This window comes from Typopeltis vanoorti, chromosome 12, assembly GCF_054136105.1.
Source record: "Typopeltis vanoorti isolate ZY-2024b chromosome 12, IOZ_Tvanoo_1.0, whole genome shotgun sequence".
NCBI lineage: Eukaryota > Metazoa > Arthropoda > Arachnida > Uropygi > Thelyphonidae > Typopeltis > Typopeltis vanoorti.
The window spans coordinates 29,675,372-29,696,818 of record NC_143560.1 but is presented as its reverse complement, the minus strand read 5'-3'; the positions used below and the strand labels follow the sequence as shown (position 1 = coordinate 29,696,818).

At 35.8% G+C, this 21,447-nt stretch overlaps 1 protein-coding gene across 2 annotated transcripts in view; it reads right to left on the bottom strand.

Moving 5' to 3' along the window:
• The window catches only part of SWIP (strumpellin and WASH-interacting protein), a 557,147-nt gene that overhangs the window by 321,513 nt on the left and 214,187 nt on the right, over nt 1–21,447 (bottom strand). For both annotated transcript variants that reach the window (XM_090402140.1, XM_090402141.1), the window contains one exon: nt 14,363–14,418. In XM_090402140.1, coding sequence (XP_090258266.1) covers nt 14,363–14,418 — 56 coding nt within the window. The remainder of the gene's footprint in view (nt 1–14,362; nt 14,419–21,447) is intronic.

Genomic DNA, 21,447 nt, shown 5'->3' with positions numbered 1-21,447 from the left:
AGAGTTTGGTGGATAGGAGGAAGAGAGGTGATATGATAGAGACATTTAAGTTAGTGAGAGGATTTTATCAGATTAATCCAGAGGGGGATTATAAAACGAGTAGATGGTGAGAGGGGAAGAACCAGAGGTCATTCCTGGAAGTTGTGTAAGTGGTGAGGAGCAGATTTTTTACATGAAGAATTGTCAGTGAATGGAACACATTACCAGAATGTGTTATTAATTCAAGGAGTGTTAAGGATTTTAAGATTCTATATGATAAATGTTGTCAGTTGAATAAACATCCCACGATGAGTCTGCCGACTCCATGGAAGGTGTAATAATAATAATAATGATCCATGTAAATATAAAGGCCATTAAAAACCAGTTTTTCAATCATGTTAAGAGTATTACATCTCGATAAAGAAACATTGCCATTGGTAACTTGATGGCACAGCATGCCTACTAAAAATCCTAGAATTCTCCAAAGATAGAGAATATCAGAAGTAATTTTGGAAAGTACTTTTGTGAGATAATGCTTGATTCTTTGTACTACATCTGAAAACAGTATTTGCCAGATGCTTTGTATTTATTTGCATAAACACAATGGAAGGGGAGGAATCCTTGAAGGAGTTAAATAAAGGTGGCATTAAGCAGCCTATATCTATATGATATTCTGATATTTTCTCTGATCTCTTGAATGTTTGGAATGGCTATTGTTTTACTGTAATCTATATTCTTTTTTTTTCATGTGTAGTCTTGTGAAGAATTTTATTGATAGTATTTCTTCTATAGCCATTGTTTATAAAAAAAGTACTGCTAATAATTTGTAATTCATGCTGAAAAACTTGCACACCAGAGAAATTGTTATTGCTCTGTTTCTGAAGATATCAATGACTCTAGATCTTGTGTTTGGTGCTGAAAACAGTTCACATGTATGTATTAGCATATTTAGACTTACAGTAGACTGCCTGAGGAAAGACTTATGACTAATGTATCTGGAAATGGAAGTGCATTCTAGTTTTCAATTTCAATGGTAAACTGTGTGTGCGTGTGTGTGTGTGTGTTGTTTTTTTGACTGAGGAAATTGTTAGGAAGCTTGGCAGCAGTGGGGCCAAACAATGAAATATCATCAACATATCTGAGCCAAACTTTTGCTTTCAAAGTAGAGGAATCTAGACAACATTTTGCCATGTGAAATAACCAGAAAAGAGTACATGAAAACAGAACCTTGGTATGAGACAGAAATCTGTCCTGTAAAAGAAGAACAACATCAGTGATTGGGAAATTTCTGAAAAGGGTTGAACACATAGTGCATAGTGTGATGATAGCTTTTTAACAGTGACTGAAGGCCACAAGTGATAAACTACAGAATTACTTGTCTGTCACTGCATGGCACACCATCAGAAACAGAGCAAAAACAATCTGCTCCAATGAGCAAGCTCTTAAGCATGAATTATAAATTATCAGCACTACTTTTATTAAAAACAAAAATTTATAAAATCATAGCCATTACATTAAAGCAATATACCAGAAAACAAACAGAATACAGCATTAATGCAATCTTTAAATTCCATACAAAATTAAAAACTTATTTAACTGCTTCAGGAATCCTATTCTGTCCCCAAATGCACCCTGGAATGTTCCGAATTCATTGCTCCTAAAACTTGCTATATATACAGAAAGAGTTATGTCCATATAAAGTAGAGATGCAAGATAGAAATAGTGCCAGTGGTTTTGAGGCAGTATGGTGTGAGATAGAGGTGAATGGAATCAAATACTTGGTGGGATGTTGTTATAGACCAGGTAATGTGGATGGTGGTGATAATGAAATGTACAATCAAATTAGCCAAGTAAATAAGAAAAGGGTGATTTTAATTATGGCAATATAGACTGGAATGATGAGATAGCAACCGGAAGTAAAGAAAATGAGTTTCTTGAGTTTTTGAGGGATAACTACCTCAGTCAGTATGTAACAGAGGGCACACGAGGATTGAGGGTCTTGGATTTGGTCATCTCATCAGAGGATGTAATTATAAATGAGGTGTTAAATCATCTACCATTTGGTGAGGGTGACCATGAGGTTGCCAGCACCATAAGGACCTCTATGAGAAAAAGGTATATGCGGAACTACAAGGGAGGGGGGTGATTATGAAGAGCTCAGGAGACAGCTTGCGAGTGTAGCATGGAATGAGGAGTTAGCTGGAAAAGAGATCAATGGTGCAGCTTGGGGGATTTTGAAAAACTGTTTAGTAGATGCAATGTCTAAATGTATTCCAAGGGTGAGAAGGTTAAATAAGGTGGGTGTGAGATGGATGAATAAAGAGATTAAGCATGCGATACAGAGAAAAAGGGCATTGTGGAGGCAGCATAAGAGAAGTGAAAATAACCAATTCCATGAGGTCTACAAAGACCAAGCAAGGAGGGTGACTTGGTTGGTGAGGATAGCTAAAGAGAGGTATGAACAGCAGTTGGCTAATGAAGCCAAAAAGAATCCTAAGGAGTTCTTTCGATATGTAGCCAGCAAAAGAAAGAATAATTATGGAAGGATGACATTGATTGGAGAAAATGGTATAAAGACAGTTGATGCAGAATGCGTGATGGAGATACTTAATGAGCAGTTCATAAAGATCTTTCAATCTTGTGAATGTGACTTCATGGAGGGATTGAGAGCAGTTGATGATGATGGGGAGGAGAGACTGACTGTAGGACTTGATAATATATCACCATGTATTCTGAAAGAATGTGCCAGGGAGTTGACACCTGCCTTGACATATTTTTTTAATATGAGTCTTGCACTCGGTCAACTTCCTAAGGAGTGGAAGGAGGGCAAGATTGTGCCACTCATAAAGGAGGTGATCTCAAGCATCAAACTATAGGCCTATCTGTGTGTCAAGTGTTGTGGTTAAGTTGTTGGAGAAGCTTGTGAGAACTAGGATCCAGAGTTGGGTTGATAACAATGGTATTATCTTTGATGGAAAGCATGGATTTGCTAAAGGGAGGTCATGTTTTAGTAATCTACTTACTTATTACAATAAAGTGACTGCTTCCTTGGACAGAGGAAAAGGATACACGGTAATATACTTGGATTTCACAAAGGCTTTTGATAGAGTACCTCATGATAGGTTGACAGTCAAACTAGAGCAGATGGGGTTGGATATTAGATTGGTGCATTGGATTGGAGACTGGCTATCTGATAGGTATCAACAAGTTGTGTATGGGGGAGTGATATCCAGGAAAAGGAAAGTCACTAGTGGAGTACCTTAGGGGGTCTGTTTTAGGTCCATTACTGTTTAACTTGTATATTAATGATATAGGTGAAGATTTGGATGGAGATATTCAGTTGTTTGCAGATGATGCAAAGTTGGGACGAACCATGAAGTGTAGTGAAGATGTTGTGGCCTTACAGGAAGACTTGAACAGATTGAGTGATTGGGCACAGAAATGGGAATGTGAATTCAATGTTGCAAAATGTAAGGTTTTAAAATTTGGAAAACAAAGATGGGATGCAGAATTTATGCTTGGTGAGAATATATTGTTGGAAGTAGAGGAAATAAGAGATCTGGGGGTGATAGTGGATAAGGATCTAAAATTTAGGGGACACATTGCCAAAATTGTGAAAACAACACAAAGGCTTCTGGGAATGATGCGGAGGACACTGACATATAGAAGTGGAGAGATTCTTGTTCGGTTGTATAAGGCTTTGATTAGGCCACACATGGACTATTGTGCCCAGATTTGGTCACCGGGTTTTCAGAAGGATGAAGAGATGTTGGAAAGGGTCCAAAGGAGACTGACTGAGGTAGTTTCTGACCTCTGGAATATCGAGTATGAGGAAAGATTGAGACGATGTAGTTTGCAGAGTCTGGTGGACAGGAGGAAGAGGGGAGATTTGATAGACACCTACATGTTGGTAAGGGGTTGCTATAGGATCAATGCTGGAGAAGTTTTACAGAGAATAGTGGGAGATCAGGGGAGAACCAGAGGTCATCCCTGGAAACTGAATAAAGAGAGTGTGAGTAGGAGAGTGAGAGGCAGGTTTTTTTCGTGCAGAGTTGTGAATGATTGGAATGCCTTGCCTGAGAATGTGGTGTCTGCAAAGAGTTTGAATGTGTTTAAAACACGTTATATTATTACCACCTCAAGACCTCATGAGGTCTTGGGGTAGTAATAATAATATTAATAATACATAGATAGGTGAAATTGCATGTTCAATTTTATTCCAGGAACACAAACAACATAATCAAATAATTAGGAATGCAAATAACATATCAAATATTTATAATTATGGAAATCACAATTGCATGCATACCACAAACTTGGTAGGAGTGCAAATTTAAAGAAGCCCTGTGAAATTCTAATCAATCACCTTAGTCTCAACAATAAATGGTAGCCTAAACATCTGAAGAATATGAATAGCACAACTTCAATCCAGATAATTTCAGTTTGAAGTTCTCCAGCAATCCACTACTCTGGAACTCCAAACAACAATTTCAGTTATTGACATTTCAATCATTTAAGCCCTTATTTCAGATATTAATTTGGCCATCACCGATGCTATTTTTTTTCCCTGATTTCTAGCATATAAATAACAGAACTTCAGCTTTGATTTTTTTTTTTTTCACCAGAGGTCAGGGTGGTAATGTAGTTTGCTCCTTTTGTATGATGTGTACTCAGATGATAATTTTTTTTTAATGTTTAATTTAATGTAAATCACCTTGATTTACATTAAATTAAACTGATTACTCCAACATGGCAGTTGTCTCCCTAATTTACCATAGCAAATGCTGATTGCTGTGTAACAATGAAAGAAAGGATATGTATGAGGTAGAATTAATTTTGACAAAAATTCTTATTAGCCTACATAAGAAATGTCAGCATTTTTGTTTAGAATGTCTGTAATTAATCAAGAGGATGAAAACAAAACAAGAAATTTCTAATATATTCTGGAATACTGCTAAGGGGGAATGCGTTCGTTCTTTTCTTTCTAAACAGTGGTAGATAATCGCAGTTATCTACCACTGTTTAGAAAGAACAGTGGTAGATAACTTTGGCTTTCAGCTTACAGTTAAGGCAGAGAGAAATATTAGCTAGTATTTCTAAAACACAGTTGATTTCAAAAATGGAAATGAGCAGTAAAAGGGGGGGGGGATTAGAAACATTCAAAAAATTATCTTTTAAATGATATAAATATTAAAAAAAAAAAAAAAATTATGTGGCTTACATTGCCATGTAAGCCAATTTGACTGCAGGGAGAATAGTTTGGGGCCCAGAGGGCAGGTGCCAGAATTTTGGAAAAAGCCACACTTGTTGGTTGCTCCCATTTAATGTACCAAGGGTATACCAGAACTGGATTAAGCATGAACAGACATCCTGCAGAAGGGCTCACATTGCTCAGCTACGTGTGGTTGATCCTAGAAGTGAGTGTTGGGTGTAACGACTGGTATCTCAGCAATGATGTACAACAGTCACACAGCTCGTCCACCAGTAGAACATCAGGGTAGTTCGAACCATTTCTTGCTTCACCTAGGGTTCCACAGCCGAGAACCAACAAGGGTACCCATGATGATGATGGCCAGGCATCACAAACAAAATCTCACATGGGCCAAGGAATATCGGCAATGGACCCTCAACAGATGTAAGAAGATCATCTAAAGTGATGAGAACCATTTCCTGCTGTACTAAGCTGATGGCAAGGTTCGCATTTGGCATAAATAGCATGAAGCCCTATCCCCTGGTTGCACAGTTGGGATTCAACAGGTTGGTGGAGGTAGTATTATGGTCTGGAAGCTTTTTCCTGGCATGCCCTAGGTCCATTGGTTATCATCCCACAAACACTGAATGATGAACACTACAAGGACCTGTTAGTCAACCATCTCCATCCATATCTGCAGGAGGTCTACCATGACCACAGTGCCATCTTTCAACAGAGCAGTGAACCTTGTAATCGGACTGGTACAACTACTGAGTGGTTGGAGGAACACAACAATGAATTCACCACACTGCATTGTTCCCAAACTCCCCTGACTATAACCCAATTGAGCATGTGTGGGATATGCAGAATGGTAGTGTAAGAACTGCTGATGCTCCTCCTCCACAGAATGAGTGTGAATTGATGGAGTTGCTACAGCAGATAAGGGTCGAGTTATGCAAGGAGGATGTCTGACACCTTGTGGAATCTGTTCCTAGGCATTTGCGAGCCGTGACTGCACAAAAAAGCAATCATGGTGGACTAACATGTTATTAGGTGAGTGTTTCTAATGAACAGCTAACTCAGTGTAGAAGCAAATGCTTCAGGATACATAAAACTATCATTTCTTTTTTTTTTAATTTCTTTTTTTTGTGTGTGAAAAATGTCAAACCATCAGAAAATTGAAAAAAAAAACTAGTTATTTACAATTCAGTTCCTAGCACTAAAGATGGTTTACTGTAACTGAAATACTTCAAAATGAACATAGAATGTCTGCATATTTTCACCATATATATTTACACTAATTAAGCATTGGATATTATTATTAAAATAAGTATCTTACAAAAATTTATCTGTTGCATTTTTAAGCTAAAAGTGAAAGGCTGAGGTTCTTCTGAAAGATCACTCATATAAATTTGAGATATTTAAAAAAAAAAAAATTCAAAATCTAAAAGCTAGTAATGCAACTTAACATTAAAAAGAAGAGATACAAAATATCTAAAACTGAAAGAGCATATAGTCACATATTGGAATTTTGCAAAGAAAAAAATAGACTGTTCAATTATATTTATTTCAATAAATGATATTTGAAAATATTTAGATTTTCATAAACATTTTCAACACAAGAATTTGAAAATAGTATTCATTTCCACAATATTTACAATAGAATGAAAGAAACTGAAATCAAAGTGCAGTATAACAAGATATTTTGATATCTTCAAATAAAATAATAAAATGTAGTAAAATATTAAAATTTTGAAAGACAATTTATGATACAGTAAATTTCAAATAAAACAGTTTACATCAAGTCAAATGGCTGCAGATGTCACAAATCTATTACAATTAATCTCTTAATAGCTCTACCATTAAGATAGTAATGATAGAGGAAGGGTAAATACATGATAAACGAGATCGTAATTGTAGTAGGTACTAACGACTTAACTAGTGATAAGAGAGAGGCCATGAAAGGGTTGTTGGAAGAGGCACAAGTGAAGGAATAGATGCGTGTTTTTGGATGTGTGGAGTAGTTGGAGGGAAGACTAGATTTATATAAGAGGGATGGCCTACATCTGAATGCATTTGGTATCAGGAGTCTAGAAAAACTGATAAATGGTATGAGACCTAACACAGAGAGTCAGGGAAGCTAAATTATAAAGGGAGGAATGATGAGAATGTGAGTATAAGAGCGACAATGTTAATGACTGGAGTGGGTTTTTGTCATGAAAATGTTGACGAGATGAGAACGATTTAGACTTTGTGTTTGTCTGGTTCAGACCCATCAAACGTGTGCAAAGATGTTTACATGTATAAGGCACTAGAGAAGAATAGAATCTGCAAATTGTCCATGTCATGCAGACTGCAGACAAGAGTATACAAAAGAACATGAAGGTAGATTATTATGTCTGTATACACGAATGCTAGGAGCATTATCAGAAACAAAGGGTACAGTTTGTTGCTTTATAATAGGCATTAGCGAGACCTGGCTATCAGAATCAGATATACTAACTGGTATTGAGTACAAAGGGTACAGTATTTTTAGGAAGGATAAACAGGATAGGAGAAGAGGGAAGTGATGCTAATTATATCGGATGACATGAATCCAGTTAGTTTCTGAGACCTATGATTGTAGTACTAGTAACAGTATTTCATGTGGTGAATTTGAAGCCATCTGGTGTAAGGTGGTATCTAATGAGATCAATTACATAGTGGTGTATTGTTACAGACCTGGTGGATCGGTTGCTATTGATGAAGAAATGCATCACCAAATAGAAAAGATGAGCACAAAAAGAGTAATCATAATAGGAGACTTTAATTATCTAAATATTGATTGGGTAGCAGTAGAATCTCATGAGAAGAATGAAAATGAATTTGATGAGCTGTTACAGGACAACTTCTCAAGCAGCAAGTAATAGAAGGAAAATGAGGTCAAAGAGTGTTAGATTTGATTACGGTATCAGAGGGCGTTTCAGTTAAAGACATAACTTCTGCCTCCGGCTGGTGACAGTGATCATACAGTACTCACTTGGGAAGTGACTAAGTTTATGAATGTTCCATTCAAAAAAAAGGTGATGAACTACAAAGCAGGAAATTATGACCAACTTATGAGTATACTTAGTTTAGTGGAATGGGATCACTTAAAGGATAGGAAGAATATCGACAGTGCATGGGAAGCATTTAAACAATACTTAAATGATGCAATATCAGAGTGTGTCCCAAGAGTTTGAAGAATAAATTGGGTAGGAGTCAAATGGATGTGTAATCTTATTAAGCAAGAAATTTGTAAGAAATGGAGGATGAGGAAGGAATACTGTGTGCATAAGAATGATGTCCATTATGAAAATTATAAATGACAGGCTAGAATAGTCATAGCTGTTGTACGGAAAGTTAAGTCAGAGTATGAAAATAAACTGGCTCTGCAAGCTAAAGACAATCCACATGAATTCTATCAATATGCTGCAAGTAAAAGAAAGAATGAATATGAATGAATAACTCTTCTGAATGCAGATGTGTGTGTGGGTGACATATGCAGAAGAGGTTGTTAAACTAATGAATGCCCATTCTGCTAAAAGCTATCAACCTGGTGTATGCAATATTGAGTTCATTGCTACCTCCACTGAATGAAGAAACTCAGGTGTATGAAGAGGGGGTATTAAGCTACTGCACAAACTGAAGAATTCAGCAATAGGGAGTGATGGGATATCAGCTCAGGTGCTAAAAGAGAGTCCAGCTGAACTGGCTATCCCTTTGACCAGGCTATATAATTTGAGTCCGGAACAGGGAAGATTCTGCAAGAATGGAAAGAATATATGGTAATTCCATTGCACAAGAGTGGTACAAAGACAGATGTATCCAACTATCTATCAGCCAATCAGTATCTCAGGAGTGGTGGTGAAGATTTTGGAAAAGTTGGTTAGGGCTCGCATTCAGAAATGGGCTGACAGCTGCAATGAACAGCATGGGTTTACTAAGTGAAGGTCAAGTTTTAGCAACTTGTTCACATTCTATAATAATGTTACCACTAAACTAGACAAATGGAATGGATACTATGATACTAAGATTTATGACAGAATATGGCATGGAAAACTGTTGCATAAATTGGAGAATATGGGTTTAGATGATAAAATATTAGCGTGGTTAAGAGGATGGCTAACTGACAGATATCAAAAAGTGGTATATGGGGGATGTGGGTCTGCAAGATTTAAGATAACTGGTGGTATACCACAAGGATCAGTACTTGGTCCACTGTTATTCAATCTGTACATTAATGTTATTTAATGATATTAAAGCATTTGACAGGCGACATACAGCTAATTGCTGATGATGCAAAGATAGGTAGGGTAATCAGGAATGCTGCTGATATGCAGTACTTGCAGAATGATTTGAATAGGCTGGAATTGTGGGCATGGCAAATTGGATGTCAGTTCAATGTCAATAAATGCAAAGTCATGCACTTTGGTGTGATTAGATATCCAATGTCATATTATATTGATGGGATTATGCTAGAAGAAACTGATCAGGCTAGGAATCTTGGAGTGTTAGTACATGGCAAGTTGAAGTTTAGAAGCCATGTAGTAAAGATCGCAAATACAACTCAAAAGATAATTGCAATGCTGAAACAAACTTTCACATGTAAAGATAAGGATGTCGTTTTGCCTCTTTACAAGGCCTTGATAAGACCTCACTTGGACTATTGTATGCAGGCCTGGTCTCCTGGTTTCCATTGTGATTCTGATACAGTAGAGAGAGAGAGTGCAAAGGAGAATATTAAAAATGATATCAGGATTGCAGAATACTTATTATGAAGAGAGATCGAGAATTTGTAGACTGCAGACACTAGCAAACAGGGGAAAGAGGGGGGTATGATTGAAACTTACAAACTTCTGAAAGGGTCATACAAGATTTCAGCTGATGGAATTCTTCATTTTATGGAGGATGGGTAAAAGACAAGAGGGCATCCTTGAAAGCTGAGAATGGATGTCACTAAGAAGGGGGGTGAGGGTTAGATTTTTCTCTCATAGGGTGTGATTGGAATGGATTGTCATTGGATGTTGTGTGTGTGTGTGCAAGCAGCATGAATGAATTCAAGAATAAGTATAATAGATGGTGCATGTAGTTGTGGCCTTCCTTGATGAGTCCCTGACTCCATGGAGGTCTCTCTCTTAATAATAAAGGAAAAAAGCCACCCATGTTTTTATCCTTAAAAATCATAATGTGATTCATGTATTTGATATGCTTCAGACACAGTAGGGAGATTAAACCAATAAATTATGAGTCTGAAAGTTTGGTTAGAAATTAAACAGTTAAAACTAGGAATGAGAAATATGAGAAAAATTAGAAGAATGATGTGGCATTAATAGTAGAATCATTAAAAGTGAATATATCAGAAAGGAATTTATATAAACAGTATTTAAGAATATGTGAGCAGAAGAGATCTAAGGATCACTTAAACAGAATAAAAGAGGAAAAGTTAGCAGAGCAAGTATTGGATGCCAGAATGGCATTAAAAAATTCTGAGGAAGACCAAGATCTAGGTAGATTGATATCAATATTTATATTTACTATCAGAACACCGATTCAGCAGTAAATATGTCATTTACTGTTATACTTCAACGCTTTGTGAGTGTGGATCAACTATAAGTGCCATGTTTGCTATTCATAACAGTGCCATTTCAAGTGTTGAAGGATGAACTTTTCAACATGTTCGATGTCAAGTTCTGGATGATTCTAATGTCTCCAATGCTGCAGTACAAAAATAAATAAATAAAGTAAAATAAATAAGTGAAGGCCTTTCATATTAAAAAGTTTACTAATTAGGCCCAGAAAGATAATAAAGCTACAGTTGCTGCCAAGAAAGCTACAGCTGCTGCTCAAGAAAGAAGCCTTGGGGACAAGGCTTCTTTCTTGAGTTGAATGCATGTAATAGTTCTAAAAGAAATGCCTAGCCTGCAAGACAAGGCAATCTATAACCTCCTTCCCATATTTCCAATTATTATTATTATTATTATTATTATACAAGTATCTTGATGAAGTCAAGAGACTCATCGTGGAAGACCCACGTTAACCTTTACATGCACAATACTTATCATATCTCTCCTTAAACTCATTCACCGTCACAGGACACTCGCAACTAATGGGAGACCTAAATCAACCATCACACACACAAATCCTATCATACCTCTCCTTTAATCTATTCACCATCAGGGAACTCACAACTAATTCTGGCAATCCATTCTATTCTACTCACTCAACACTCTCCATGCAAAAAATCTGGTCCGTGTACACCCTACTTACACACACTTACACAACTTCCACGGATGGCCCATAGTTCTCTATTTGTCATATACTGAAAAATTTCATGCATCAATTTTATAAAATCCCTTTAATATCTTAAAAGTTTCTATCATGTCCCCTATTTTCTGCTTATCAACTAAACTTTGTAACCCACAAACCTTCAACCTGTCCTCATAGGGAGTATTCAACCTGTCAACATCATGGTCACTTGTCTCTAAATCTTTTCGACCACCTCCTGGTCCCCAAGAAACCCAGATGACTAAATCTGTGTTCAGTAATCAAGATTTGGCCAAAAATCATAGCCTTATAAAGAGGGATAGCTTTCTTATCCTTATTTGTTAGTGTGTTTTTGAACATCAAAGTAATTCATTGAGCTATTCTGAAAACTTTTGCAACATGCCGTCTTGAACTTTAACTTTTGTCCACCATTATCCCAAATTCCCTAACCTCATCAATTTCCTGCAAACCAATACCATCAATATGATATACCATATGCAACATTTCAACCCGAAGTACATAACATTTCATTCTGTAATCTTACATTATATTGACAATCATTATCCTTTGCCCCCAATGCCAATTTATTTAAATCATCCTGCAAGATATCTACATCACCTTTATCAACTATTACTTGCCTCAGTTTTGCATCATCAGCAAAATTGAATATCTCCTCTTAAATCTTTTCCTATGTCATTGATATACAAATTGAAGAATCCCGAGATACTCAGCGAGTCACCATCATTCTCCTAGACTCCACTCCACCATATACTACTCTCTGGTGTCTGTCTATCTGTCTGTCAGCCATCCCCCTATCCATTCTACTAGCCTCATATCCATTCCCATCTTCTCCAATTTTTGTAACAGTTTTCCATGTGGTATTGTGTCAAATGCCTTGGCAAAGTTGAGCAGTATCATGGTGTAGCCATTACCTTAATCCAATTCTGCTGTCACTTTACTATAAAATGTTAATAAGTTACTAAGACAGGACCTACCCTTTACAAAGCCATGCTGCCCACTATAGAGTATTGCATCCCTATCCACCCACTGTTGTATTTTACCTTTTACCAACTCTTCCAATACTTTTAATAATCACTCCCAATATATTAATTGGTCTGTAGTTTGCTACCTTTGTCTTGGAGCCACCTTTATGCAATGGTACTATCTTACCTTCTTTCCACTCCCTTGGAATCCAGATAGAGATGAGACTTAGATCGAACAACTTCATCAGAGGCAATGCCAATTCTCTTGCACATTCACATAGTACATGTACTGATATGCTATCCAGTCCCACTGCTATGTTCACATTCATATTTTTTAATATGCTGAACACCTCCTGTTCATCTACCTGAATGTTGATATGCATCTCTGTAACATCTGTAACATCAGCAACGGTAAAATCTCCACCTGGATTATGCACCTTTGCAAAATGATCACTCAACAACTCAGCTATTTCTATTGGTTCAGCCACCTTCCTACCGTGAGCATTGTTTAAAGTCCTACCATTTTTCCAGTTTAAAGTCATTTTTCCTCTTACTTGCTACATAACAAAAAAACTCTTTTGGGTTTATTTTGGCTTGTTTGGCTAATTCTCTCTCATAGTCTGATTTGGCCTTCCTTAGCATACTAGTCACCCTTCTTATTTGCACTATGCAGTGCTCATGTGTATGCTGATCACTGTTTTCTTTATTTTTCCTCCACAATGTTTTTTTTAAACATGACCTGCAATACTCCAACAAGAAGAGTGGCACTCATATCGGTGGCAAACAGCAAGTGATGTTTATTTAAGTGCGGGAAATTCGTTCCATCTTCCTGTGTAAGGCACCAGCCCTGCGTCACATGTATGAGATTGGGCAGATTTGACCTATACTCAGTGTGAAAAAAGGCAGCAATTATGAAAAGAACTGCAACAGAAACTTCAAAGTGGAGACAAAGCACAGATAATCATTTATACAGAAGGGATACTAGTGAGAAAATCAAACTCAGTAAATAAGCAATGTGGAAACCTGATGGACCAGAACCTTCCAGTCCATTTCACAAATATATGCAATCTCAGTTCTAACCTTAATGATGTTCACTTCCACCTTCAGCCTGCAAAACCTCATCTGCTCTTCCTGACAGAAACTCAAATCTCAACTGCCTCAAATACTACTCATCTCTGCTTATTAACCTCAAAGGAGGTCAAAATTGGGAAATAAACTTCTTGTATACTCCTGCATCAAGTTCATTAATGAATGTGAAACCAATTACCAACTACCCTTTTTGAATACCGTAATAATTCATAATCCCATGGGTCATGTTGAAATTTCAATTTATCGGAAGCCAATCTTTACTTTTTTCAAACATACAATGATACAGTAAACTGAAATTATGGCTAATATCTAATGACTGAAAAGAAGAGTAATACAATAGGAGTTTAACAGAAAAAGTTGGGAATCACTCCATCATATATCAATTAATTAACAAAATAATTCTTTACCCTAAGTGAGATTAAATAATGCACTTCTTTTCATAAGATAAATTAATATGGAAGTTGCTTCAATTGATAATAATGCTGCCAATCATTGAGAGTTTTAAAACTTCTGAGAAGTTTTAAATGTGATGTTTTCAATAATATCAATAACAGACGGCTGTCATTTTCTTCCTATTCTTGCAAAAAAATAAAAATTCCTTTGACAACAGGTTTTTTTTTTAAGAAACATAATATAGTATATTACTATAACAAACACCACTATAGTGAATTTATTCACTTATAACAAATCACCAAATAATCTGGACAAAGTGCTAAAACATTAAAATTTGATATCACCTTCTGCTACACAAACTATCCTTTTAGCTTCCATGAGAAGTTTATTATTTTAGTGAAAAATGAATGTATGGAGATAAAATGCACAAAAATTTACTTACCATTTGCACACCTAAAGACATTGCAAGATGAGTAATAAGCCTTCTCTCCTTAGTTCCTAAACAAAATGCATTCAGAATAAGAATTGAAGAACATGGTTTTTATATATCAACATCAAATTATTTTTAATCTGATCACTAAGTATTGTGATAGACCAAAGCTATGAAAACCAAAATGGCTATAATCTCTGTAAGAATTGTGAATTATGAGTAAATCCCACAAGGCTAAGCCATTAAACAATATTTAATGTTGTTGTTTAAACATCTAAAATCTTTCCTCCTACATTAAAAATACTTAACACTTCATTGGGAACACTAAAGACTATGTGCATGATAACCAAGATCTCTTAGTTTTGATATCACTGCCCTCTTTGTGAATGTTCCATCAATGACACAGTTCTCTTCTCACAGAACAAATTTCCACCCAATATTAGAGTCTTCTTGTCACATGGTCCACTTACATTATTTCACATGGAAGTTACTTCTACCTTCAAAAAATAAGGAATGATCATAAGTTCACCAGTCTCCCCATCACAAACTTCCATATAGAATTGATGTTTCAGCAATACTTGTGCCAAACGGTTTAACAAATTAATATGATAACACGAGGAAATTAGTGAATAATAATTTTAATAGCCAAATATTTCAACCTAAAAATTACAAGTCATAATCAATGGCATGATTCTACAACTGATGCAATCTGTTCACTCTAAGTTTTCTCAGAACTCTCATGTCTGTAGTGTTTGATACAAGACTGATGTCTGTTGCAAATTCTTATATTTTTACTAAACTCTTAAAGAGAAATACTTACATGCCCAAAACTTCTATTTAAAAAATATTCTGAAGCACACTTATGCATCATAATCTGAAAACAATAATGGTTTGTCCCAAAAATTGGGAAATTCTTAACTGTATTAAATATATTTCTGTAATTCTTTCAGAATATCTTATAAGGATCTAATAATGTAAGTCACATTTGTTTACATTCAACATTTACCACAGAACTAACAAATGATGGCCGTGTACATAATCTTTCTATTTACTCTCAAATCCAGAATTTAAAGTACCACTTGTTATCATTTATTATACTGATGATGATACGATATACATCATGAAATATTTGTATGTTTCTATTTTTTTCTTTTATTTTTCTCATTGTATATATATATATATAGTACTACGCTTTCTGGTATGAAGATCCCACACAACCTGTGGAGTTGTCAAATGCAGAGTACTCAGACACTACACAACCAACAAGATGCACTATATGCAAAACAATTTATTCCTTGTAAAATGAATTGCCAGATCATAACAGAACCTATACCAACTAAAACCATAAAGGCATCACATGGTAGATTCAAACTCTCAGAGTGGTCATCGCCAAATTCTGATCATACAACCATAATGAAGGATTTTGATATAACCGACATGATCAGCAGTGCAAAATCTGTGCTTTTTATATTACTACAAGTGATATAGAAAGTGATATGCTTTCTTTTTGTGTGTGTGCGCACATGCAGGTGTGTTTGTGTGTATGAGGGAGAGTGGGGGGGGGTCAAAACAATTCTAGTGTCTTCAGTCAACACAGGATTTATTTCATCTTTTTTTCCATATTTCATCCCCCCCCCCCCAAATGTTGATCAATTTTAGTAAGGGAATTAAAATTTTAATTCATCACTAAACACACATTTTCAGGTACAAAATGTTCACTTAAGTTGAAAAATTTACTATCGATTCTTTCACTACATCAGGAATAAAGCATACTTAACTTGTCACTAAAGAATCAAAGCTAGATAACTAAGAAATTCTATACAGTGTTTTAAGGAATGTGGAGAATCAACATGAGCTTCTGACCTAACGTTCCAATCACCACCTTTTGATGGTACACAACATTAGTAGTGTTACGTCTCTTTCTATATTTTTGTTTCTTTATTAGAGTACGTATTAAGTATGATCCAAATTGATCCAATCTTCTCTATATCCTTCTACCTTAATTTTATATCTTTCTCCTTAATATATAACCTGATTTGGCTCGTAGGGATATTTCCTCTTCAGAAACTGGCAAATTTATATTTTAACTACACCAGCCAGTTTCCTATAAAAGGAATATAATTCACGCTCAGGGAAATATTCCTAGGTTCTAGGCATATATACGTTAATCTAGAATTCACACGCGCATATATAGATCTCAGTATCTTGCAGTCGTGCCCTAAGATCTAGTCGCAATTATATAATTATCTAAACTCCTTCCCGCTATTTGGTTCTATTTTCACAAGTGGTAGTTTGACACCTCGAATTCAGGCAAGACTCAGGTTCAAGTAACAAAACATGTTTATTAATGCTAAAAGACAGGTACATTAAATCTAGTATTAAGTTATCAAAACTTCTGAATTGCTAGCTAAGTGAATGTCTTATGCTAAGCTATACAAACTGTTCAATACTAATCTAACCTTCTTACATAAACTGACATGCAAAATCATGTAATACAAATGGATAATTAACAATGTCACACTCAAGTCGAGTTCCTTCATTCATGTTTTCTTTAAATAGATATTTCACAACTCATTTCTCTCTTAGTTAAATTTACTCAATTAACAAAGGGTTTTTACTACTTCAATCATATACAAGTTAGAGATTTATCTTATACAATTCTTTGTCTAATAGAATTGGCTGTATTAATTACTCTATCCTGTCAAAGTTCTCTAAAATGTCCTCAGTCTTGCTTTATCAAGACACAAATTCTACCTTCAAACAATTTCAAGATATAAAACAAAAGGATCTTTACTTTACCAATTCCCTCCAAAGGTCTATTAGCAGCCATGTGTTGCTCGGGTCATCCTTTGTCTTGGCTGGTTCTGGGTCAGGTCTCATGACTGAGTTGTTCCGTTCTCTGCTATTGGACACAAATCAGGAAATGGCTGGAACTATGAGCCTTCTCCACTCGCTCGGGTGGGTCATTCAGCATTTGGCACCATTCTCATGAGCTGTTGATTCTCGTATAGGTCTCCACAGAATACCTCTCAGCACAAGTCATGAATACGACCGGCTGTCCATCGACATAGCACCCTCGGCTTGTCCTATCTCCAATCACTCGTCGAGAGTCCTCGATTTCCAAAATCCCGGAAGAAAGACAAAAAGCCTAGAGCTTGGCGCATATTGCCTTAAATATTCTTTCTCAGTGCCCTCTTTTTCTGTATTGTTTTTCTGCACAATCCATAACTTACATCGCCCTTAGGTTGATCCCTTGCTTTCCCTCCTTGCTATTACATTTCCGAGGAAAGGCGCTTACGTCAGCCTTCGCCGTAAGCTGCAGCCTTCGGCATTATGACAGGCACTTGCAGCTTAGACGTGACCATTGATCCTATTAGTCATTTCTTACTGGCGACTTACAATTTTTTTGATAGTTTAATAATAGGATCAACGGTTATGATTTTTAGCTTTCCATTTGACAATAAAAAAAATCCAATACATTACACATACTGATATACACTTTCACATACAACAACTTAGGTGTTTCTCACCTTCCGCTGGTAAGCAGGTATTATGCAAATTTCTTTGTTATTTTGTAAAGCTTACATGTTAGATCCTGAATGAATAACTTGTCAAGAAGTTTCCCATTCAATATCTAACAGTAGGTATCAACCCAAATACTGAATAAACAAAGATGAATTGATGATTAAAGATTCAACAAACTAAATTGTATTCTGTATTGGTTTCAACCAAAAGACAATGATGATACAATAAGATGAAATGTCATACTGGACTAGGGCATCTCCTGATTAAACAAGGCCCACGGAGTTTTTATCAGGAAACCAGAGCAAACAGCAGACAGTCAGCTATTGGAACAAACTCAATGTTCCAATAGCTGAATTCAAGACAGGCATCATCAATGATAAGAAGTATCACTGGAAAAAAAGCTGAACTGGCAGAAAAAATACAGACAGAAGGTGCCACATCAACATAACTGGTACTATCAACACAAAGAAGACAAAAGCAGATGACAGATTCTTCTAAATCAGGGATGGGGTATCTTTTTAGTATCAAATCTTTTCCAGAAGAGGTCTGGAAAATATAATGTCTGAGTGCATCATTCCATCAGTGAAATTTGGTAACAGAGAAGTAATGATATGGAGCTAATTCTATAGTATATCATTATGGTTCTATTTTAGAGTTTTCACTGGATAATAACATCTAGTGTGTGCGTGTGCATGCACTAGACGTACATGTGCATGCACACACACACACACACACACACGTATATATTCCAAATTTAGTTGTGGGACTCTGGAAAAAAGGATTCCAATAAATATACCTCAATTCAAGATAAATGTATTGCTTCCTACATTGCATTGGTATAGGAAGCTAGTTTCTTTCAATGCAACATTGCACCATGTCAATACTGTAGATGCTATTACAGCATGGTTTAGGGAAAATGATCTGGAAAAACTTGATTAGTGTGCACAAAATTCCTATCTCAAAACAATAGACTATCTTTGAATGAATTGGAGCATTGAATGTAGTACTTGTAATTATGATGAGGGAAAGAGTGGTCTAAAATATCCGACTCATCACAAATTAGTATCTATACTTGATATCAGTGCAATTCAAAAATAAAAACTGATTGAAGTTGTAAAAATTCAAAATCTCAAAGAAAGATGATTTCACTATTAGAAATATTCCACTAGAGAAAAATCAACATTAAAAAAAAAAGGTGTTTCAAAAAGGTGAATGGTTAGTGGCATCAGCAGAGTGAGAGAAATCACAAAGGATTCTAACAGAATAAGATGGATTTTTAGCAAAAGAAGTTAAAAAAAAAAAAAATGAGGAAATTCTAAGTTGGATACTAACATGGGATATCAGAGCAAACATGCATCTTTGAGATGAGAAATTTGTGTGTGTGCATGTGCGCGCACACACACACACACACGCACACACACACATATGCATAACTGGGGGAAGCAAAATGAGTAGTGAATATTTCGAAAGTTGAGTTTCTGTTAATAAAAACTGGTGTTTTGTGGCAGACTGGATATAGGAATACATTACTGAGGTTAGAATGAGGATTGCATATTGTGAAGTCAATCATAAGGTTTTGGAAAGCATGCCTCAAGCATGTAATCTTGAGGTTGACTTGAGTTGAGTCAACTATGGTTGACTTTTCATAGTTGTTGTTTAAGAACTGGTAGGATCATGGAATATGTTGCAAAAATTTCTTGTCTGAACTATACATGCAGACAATTTCACTGACTCCACTACAATTATGGTTTGAGCAATTCTTCCCTAGCTACAACTCCCTAGAATAACTTCAAGCATGCTGGGCAGAATAGTGGTAGCAATATCATTTTGTAACTGATCAGATCAGAAAGACTCCTAAATTTAGTACTACTATTAGGTTAACCCAGTATAGACATATCCCAGTCATGCTATATTCCAGACCACCGTAATATAGCATATCTTGGCTTTTTTTCCCCCCACTTATAGATGTATGTAATAGTTTAATAATGTTTTTAAGTATCTGATATAAATAAATAAAGCATTTATTTCCATCAGATACACATATGAAAAAGTTATTCTGAATAGCTTGACTTAAGGGAACATGCAACCAGTTTGATCATCAATCTACACCATTAAAAGTTTGTCCATTTCAACAATAAGATTGTCACATTTACAGATAACTACAGTATGAACTAGTGTAGCACTTTTCACTTCACCTGGAACTTTATCTTTGTTTTTAACAATTGTATAACAACAGTAGTGCAAGGTAAAGTTAGTCTGCAGCCTATCTTAGTGTTTGATACACCATTATCACTAACTTTAATCATTTTAATCTTCGAATCTAATGTAATAGGTTTACATATCTTCTTTGTACATTGTATATTGTACATATGTAATAGGTTTACATATGTACAATATACTTCTGAAAACATTTCTCAATACTAAATGCTGAAGAAATGAGTAAAAAACAGTAAAATTTGTGTAGTGGACTTTAAGCATGTTCTGTACCACCTTCGATAGCAAGATCTGCAATAGGCAAAGGAATTGGTTATGTTTGATTACACTGAATGATGAAATTCATTTACTACTTAGTGGTGATTAGTACCACAGAGACTTGTCCTTTCCTTAGAGGAGTATGAATTCCACATCTCAATAGGTTTCAATGTTGGTTCACTCTTTAGTTAGTTTCTTCCAGTGATGCTTTTAATGCTTATTGTCTGGAAATATATCCAAGGCTACTAACATAACTATCAAATGTGTGGGTGTAAGAAGAGGATCTTTTTACTGTAAACTGAATGGACTTCACTGAAACCTGGCATACATCCCATGGTGGCCTGAATATCAGTTCCATGAAATTTTAAATTTTCAAGTTTAGCCTAGTTAGACACACTGTAATAATGCCTGGTATGAATGCTCATATGTTAATCATTATTATTATTAAGAGAGACCTCCAGGTAGTCAGAGAGACTCATCGGTGGAGGCAAAATATAATCCCCACCAGCTGTGATATCTGCTCTTGAATTCATTCACACTACAAGCATACACAGCATCCAATGGCAATTCATTCCAATGCACCACTCCATGAGAGAAAAAAAATAGCTCTCATTCCCTTCTTGAGAGCATTCTCTCTTCCAAGGATGCTTACTCATCTTTTCCCCACCTTCCATAGGATGAAAAATTCCATCTATTGATATCCTGTATGAATCATTCAGAAGTTTGTAAGTCTAAATCATATCATCAATCTGTTTTCAAAATCAGTATTTGCACTCTCTCAACTATATCCGAACCACCATAGAAAACAGGAAACTTTGCACAATAGTCTCCAAGTGAGGTCTTGTATCAAGGCCTTGTAACAAGGCAAAATGACTTCAATGTAAACCTGTTAAGGTTTGTTTCATCATTGCAGTTGTCCTCTGAGCTGCAATTGCAATCTTGGTTTCAGGACAGCTCATCTAATAATTTTTGTCCAATGAAAATCTCGTCCATTAATTTTCTCGTCCAGTAGGACATTTCATCTAATCTTATTCATCCACTGCTATTTGTCCAATTGAAAATAATTGGACGAAATGCCATGAAAGCACCTGGGTTTGAGA